This window comes from Hippopotamus amphibius, chromosome 15 (genome assembly GCF_030028045.1).
Source record: "Hippopotamus amphibius kiboko isolate mHipAmp2 chromosome 15, mHipAmp2.hap2, whole genome shotgun sequence".
Lineage (NCBI taxonomy): Eukaryota > Metazoa > Chordata > Mammalia > Artiodactyla > Hippopotamidae > Hippopotamus > Hippopotamus amphibius.
Window position 1 is genome coordinate 15,910,915 of NC_080200.1, and position 6,000 is coordinate 15,916,914.

The 6,000-nt window shown below is 52.2% G+C and overlaps 1 protein-coding gene across 7 annotated transcripts in view; it reads left to right on the top strand.

The window, feature by feature from the left end:
• The window catches only part of IL12RB1 (interleukin 12 receptor subunit beta 1), a 29,451-nt gene extending 24,380 nt beyond the window's left edge, over window positions 1–5,071 (top strand). For 3 of the 7 annotated variants that reach the window (XM_057710213.1, XM_057710215.1, XM_057710214.1), the window contains exons 14-17: window positions 250–384; window positions 1,296–1,401; window positions 2,038–2,119; window positions 2,848–5,071. In XM_057710213.1, the coding sequence (XP_057566196.1) occupies window positions 250–384; window positions 1,296–1,401; window positions 2,038–2,119; window positions 2,848–3,213 (689 nt within the window). In that variant the 3' untranslated portion in view covers window positions 3,214–5,071. Of the gene's footprint in view, window positions 1–249; window positions 385–1,295; window positions 1,994–2,037; window positions 2,120–2,847 lie in introns of all 7 variants that reach the window. The other 4 variants (XM_057710216.1, XM_057710217.1, XR_009049280.1 and 1 more) reach the window with 4 other exon arrangements.
• The last annotated feature ends 929 nt before the right edge of the window (window positions 5,072–6,000 follow it).

Genomic DNA, 6,000 nt, shown 5'->3' on the forward strand with positions numbered 1-6,000 from the left:
AAGGCAGATGGGGCTGGAAGGGAGTGGGCTAGGAGCGAGTAAAGGGCAAACTGCTCAGAATTTGAGGAAAGATAGCAGCATTCACTGAATATCTTGATGAAGAAGAGTTTTCCAAATAAGCCTGAAGTGAATGGGCGCATTTAGGGAGGAGTATTCAGCAAAATGTCTGTGAGTCCTCACATCCCCACCCCCAGGGTGGAGCCCAGAGTAAAGGCTGTTTGGGGACCCACGGCTGCCTCTTGCCCACAGAGCTGGTCGTGAAGCCCACAGAGACCCAGGTCACCTTGCAAGGGCTGCAGGCTGGCGCAGCCTACAAGGTACAGGTTCGAGCAGACACAGCCAAGTGGCGAGGCACCTGGAGCCAGCCCCTGCACTTCACCATTGGTGAGTGAGGGGGTGGGGCCTGTGTGTTTACCCAGCATGCATTGCCCCATCCCACAAGTCTGCAAACAGTCCCTCCCTGGTCCTCAACCTTTTAGTGTCTCCCCAAGCATTGCCCTCAGGAGAAAGTTGCAGGCTGACCTGCTTCCACCTCCTTCACCAGCCTCCTCTGTGGCAACTTCCCCTCATGAACCTTCTCTCACACTCCCAAGGCCTTGCCCTTGCAGGGCTCTCTGCCTGGAATATTTGGTCTCCTTGTCAAACTCCTATTCATCCTTCAAAACCCAGTTCAAAAGCTCTCTCCTCCAGGAAGCCTTCCAGGCTTCCTTCTTGGAACCCCTTCCCCCCTGAGCTGTGACTATTCCTCCTACCTGGCTTGACACCTTGGGAGTGTGTGGGGGTGTCTGTCTGGGCTCTGCCTCCCCCAATCTTGGGGCTCCTGAGGAGAGGGAGGGAGCAGGGGGGCTATTTATTGTGCAAATGAATGAATATGAATGAATGAGTCTCTCTCACTACAAACATAAGGAGGTGGTGAGAAATTTGAAGACCAGATGATCCCTGTTCCTGCCACGGTCCCTGCCTGTTGTCCTTGTAGTGAAATCTGGTCCCAAGAGAACCAGTGAGTGTGCGGTGGGCAGGTCTGGGTCCAGGGGAGCAACCACACAGGCCCTACCTGCAGGTGCTTGGAGCTACAGTGTCCTGAACACTTACTGTGTGCCAGGGCTTTATCCTGTAGTCACAGGGCAGGGGGGGTCCCACTTCACAGAGGAGGAAACTGAGGCACAGAGGGACCCCCCCCCCCGGCGGTGTGCCAGGGTCAGCAGTGAGTTGATAGAGGGCCCACCCCTCCCAGCTCGCTCCTCAATGAGAGGCAGGAGGTGTCTCTCCCCCAGCCCAAGCTCTTCTGCTCCCAGAGGTCCAGGTTTCTGAGTTGTCCGATTTGTTCATCTTCCTCGCATCTTTGGGGAGCTTCCTGAGCATTCTTCTCCTGGGAATCTTTGGGTACCTCGGCTTGAACAGGTAACTTGCATCCCCTCCTCCGAGATGATCTGTACTACTGATAGAGGGCTGATAACTGCTGACCCCAAATAGGTTTTTATGCCCACTTTTGAGATGAAGAAACTGAGGCTCGGATAGTCAGGCCCAGGGCATCCAGGAGTGGGAACAGTGCTGGGATTTCAACCTGGGTCTGTCAGTCGCCCACACCCCCGACCCCTAAGCCACATCCTCACTCCCCTTATTATAACTTAATGGAGATGGAAAAAATGTCAGAACAATTAAAAACTAAGAACAGGGACTTCCTGGTGGCGCAGTGGTTAAGAATCCGCCTGCTAACGCAGGGGACACGGGTTTGATCCCTGGTCTGGGAAGATCCTACGTGCTGTGGAGCACCTAAGCCCGAGAGCCACAACTACTGAGCCCACGTGCCACAACTACTGAAGCCCACGCGCCTAGAGCTCGTGCTCTGCAACAAAAGAAGCCACCACAATGAGAAGCCCGTGCGCCACAACAAAGAGCAGCCCCCCTTGCCACAACTAGAGAAAGCCTGCGCGCAGCAATGAAGACCCAATCCAGTCAATTAATTAATTAATTAATTGATTGATTTTAAAAAGTAAGAACAAACAGAAGCACTGATCAGTTCTCCACTCTCCCCAGGGCTATAAGGCACCTGTGCCCACCCCTGCCCACACCTTGTGCCAGCAGCGCCATCGAGTTCTCTGGTAGCCAGGGGAAGCAGGTAAGGGCCCCCTTTCTAATTCCAGGTCTTGTTTATTGGGTCCATATCTGGACCAGGGCTCTGAAGAGTAGTGCCCATGCATTAACTCATTTCATTCTCCCCCAACCCACTGCAAGGACCCCAAAAACCTGCTCTATTTTATAGACAGGCAAATAGAAACCCAAAGGGGAACCTCGTGTGGGTCATTCCCTCGTAGCAGAAACACAAAAGAACTTCCACAAAAGAACCTGTTGGAAAAAAATTTCCAGTGTGGTGGACTTCAGGCATGGCTGGATCCAGGAACTAGGACTGTATCTCTTTGTGGTGCTATCCTTCCTGCAGGCTTCTTTCCCAGGGAGGCTCAGCCTTCCCCCTGTGGAAGCAGAGTATCCATTTTTCCCATAACTGCAGCAAAATTCTGGGCCATTGCTGATTGGCCCAGTTTGGGTCACATGCCCACCTCTGAGTCTATCACTGGAACCAGGGAGGTGGAGTACTCTGACTGGCTGGGCCAGGATCACATGCCAATCGAAAGAGCTGGCGTGGGGCTACTGCCCTACTCAACCACATCAACTATGAGAGGAGGAGGGGCAATTTTCCAAAGAGGAATGGGGGGTCCTTCGAGTTGATCCTTGAGTTGGCCTCAGGGTTTTAGAAAATTTACCCAAAAGGGATCTGGTCCACTCCATCCTTGTGTGGATGAGAAATAGGGCCCCACCCACAGCCTTGACACCACCCTCCCTCTCCAGGTTTGGCAGTGGACCAGTTCAGCAGACTTCCTGGAGGAGGTGTCCCAGCAAGAAACCCTAGTGGTGGACAGAGCCTGGGACAAAGGCGAGGGAGCTGATGTGGACACACCTGGGCCTCTCAAGGAGAAGATGGAGCTGCCTTTGGGTGCCCCTGAGCCAGCCCTGGACACAGAGCTGCCCTTGAAGGACAGGAAACAGGTTCAAGGATGCCCCGAGGCTGGGGCTCTAGGACCTGGCTGGCAGGACAGTCTGGAGGACAGCCCTGCCCAGGCGGCTAGACTCCCACTGCTCCTGGGAGACCTAAGGCAGACCCCCAAGTTTGGTTCCCAGGGAGAAACAGAAACATCTGCCTCCTCTTACAGATAAGAAGACTGAAGATCGCCATCACGACAGCTGGTTATTGAGTGCTTATTGCATACCCAGACTGTTCTTTCCAGACACTCATGTGACGCCCTAAATCCCCATAACCGCCTTGAGGTACATGGCTGTCCAATTAACCTATTTCAGTGAGCCTCAGTGAGGTTCAGAGAGGGCGAGTGGATGGCCTGTGGCCACACAGCACAGGCTGGAGTCTAACCCACACCAAGTGACTCAGATGCCATCCCCACTCCCCAGGCTCTGGCACCACTGCCCCGACCGACATCTACTCTGTCCAGCACAGGTTGCCAATATGTCCTGTGGTGGGAACCCTAGAAACCAGCATGAAACGGAAGCTGCTACACACACAGGGCCAGGGCCTGGCATCCAAGGGGCAGGGCACTGTCATTGGCCTGTTGGTGGGGGGACATGTGGGATGGACTGGAGGGGGGCCCACCGGGGCTCAGGCTGATCCCAGGGTCCTGGGCTGAGTGTCCTGTCCCAGAAGCACTGGGTGGGGAATCTGGGCGCAGAGTTCCCTGCTGCATTGTAGGGTCTCCAGGCTTGGAGGCTCTAGGTGTGAGGAAAAGAATGGGGGCTCTAAGCATTCAGACTCCTCCCCTGTAAAACGGGGGTGAAAAAATAAAATAAAATGAAAAATAAAATGGAAACACAGCTGCTGTTGTCACTACGGCCCATTACAAAGCCTCTGATCAGTTCTGGAGGTGCTTGGAGAAATCGAGGGTGCTGGACACGCTGCCCAAGGTATCGGTAGTCTTATATGAAGAACCAGAGAAACCTAATAGTGCTTTGGATTCTTTAAAGCATCACTTAGAAACTGCTTCGCCTAGAACTGGCAGAAATGAAAGAGACATATGAAGCTATTGTAAAAGAAAATAAAAACTGAAAACAAAGGAGAAAGTTCAGTAAACTTATGGTGGAGAGGAAGAAACTACCTTACTATAAGCCGCAACATCTTTGGGAAGATACAGATGATTACATATCAAGTATTCATGCAGTGCAATCATGAATGGGAGTTAAATTTTAGTTTCCCAGTAATTTTAAAGGTTTATATACCAAGAGCTTTCATTAGGTTTGATTGTATTAAATATTAAAAATCACTGCGTGGTGTAAAAAAGAGAGGATTTTAATATAAACTTACTCATTTAGTAATTAAATTGAATATGAGTTAACTTGCTGCTATTAAGGTTTTTTTACCCAATTTAGAATAAAATTCACCTAAACTCCAAAAAGAACAATAAACAAATAACTCCAAAAACAAATAAATAAGCCAATAAGTTAACGAATAAAATGGAGGTGGTGATAATGTTGACCTCGCAGAGCTGCTTCGGGGCGGGGTGTCAGAGGCTTAATAAATCAGTATCTTTTTCCTAACTAAAGCCTGAATGTCCTGCTCAGAATCCCCCAATAGGAGCCTGAGAATTTTATTCATTCCACGCATTTATTAATCTCTCCCTCTGGGTGCCCCCAGGATAACCCAGTCTGGGGGGGACACAGCTGAATGATCACTTGGAACTCTGCAAAGTTAGGACTGGGAGGCGGGGATGGATGTGCCGGACACCGCCCAAGGGGTACTGGGGCTGAGTCCCCTAATAACAGGAGTTTTGGTTGTCCCCCAGCCCCGCCCCTCTGCTCAGGACTCAGGCCGGGGCCTGGGGTTCTTCCCTGGTCCTAACACCCAATTGGGCAGCAGGACCAGGGGCCCCCAGGCGCACCCTGAATCCGCCCGCTTCCTGTACTCTCCCCACGCGACCTCCCCTCATTGTGAAACGAGTTGGCTCAGATTCCCCGCATGGCCACCAGGTGGCAGCAGCAGCGCGTGCCTCCCAGGCCTGCTCCGCCCAGCCCCCTCCCACCTCCCGGGGAGTTTGCAAAACAGACTTTTCCGGTTTTAAACGGGGGCGGGGTGGAAATTAAAACCCAGAACCACTGAATTTTGTGGCAAAAGGAGATGGGACCTGTGGGTGAGGGATGTCTGGCAGCCAGTACAGCTGGGAATTGAGAGACTCAGGCCCCTCACCTTTGGGGTCTTCCGTTTCCCCATCTTTGCATCTAGATGGGGAAACAAGAGATTTGCAGCTACAGAGGCTGCTTTCTGTTCTGCGAATGTTCCCTCCCTTGGACTTGCCACCTCCCAGCTTTTGCTCAAGCCTCGCCCTCCACTAGATATGCCCTCCCTTGAGGATCAGTCCTCCTCATTCCTTAGACCTAGGCTCCAGCCTGCAGAAGAAGCCTGGTCAGTGGCAGGACCAAGTGGACAGGAAGGAGGGGGTGCTGGGTCAGCGGCCTCATGAGAAAGACCAGAACCTCCAGGGAGCTAAATGCCCCATGCTGGCCATTCTAGTCTTGGACCCACCAATAGCACAAGACCCAGGTAGGTGGTCTTGGAGTTGGCAAACTCACTCTCTGGGTCAAAGGAGTAGCAGTTTGATGTTTATGGAGCACCACAGGAAATTCTTGATGGAATGAATGGGAAAAATGAACACCCTGCTTCCACTGGGGGGAAGGCTGAGGCTGCCTGGAAGAGAAGCTTGCAGGGAGGACAGCAACACAGAGAGATGGAATCCTAGTTCCTGAATCCAGCCATGCCTGAAGTCCACCACTTTGATTCTCTTTTTGTTAAAGCCATGTTGAGTTCTGTTTCTGCTGCTAGAAAAGGACCCACAGGAGATTCCTCTCTGGGCCTCTACTTGTCCATCTGTATAAAAGGAAGGGGTTCAGGGTGCTGGCTTGAGGGCCCTACCTCAATGGGTTGGGCAACCCTACTTAGCAAAG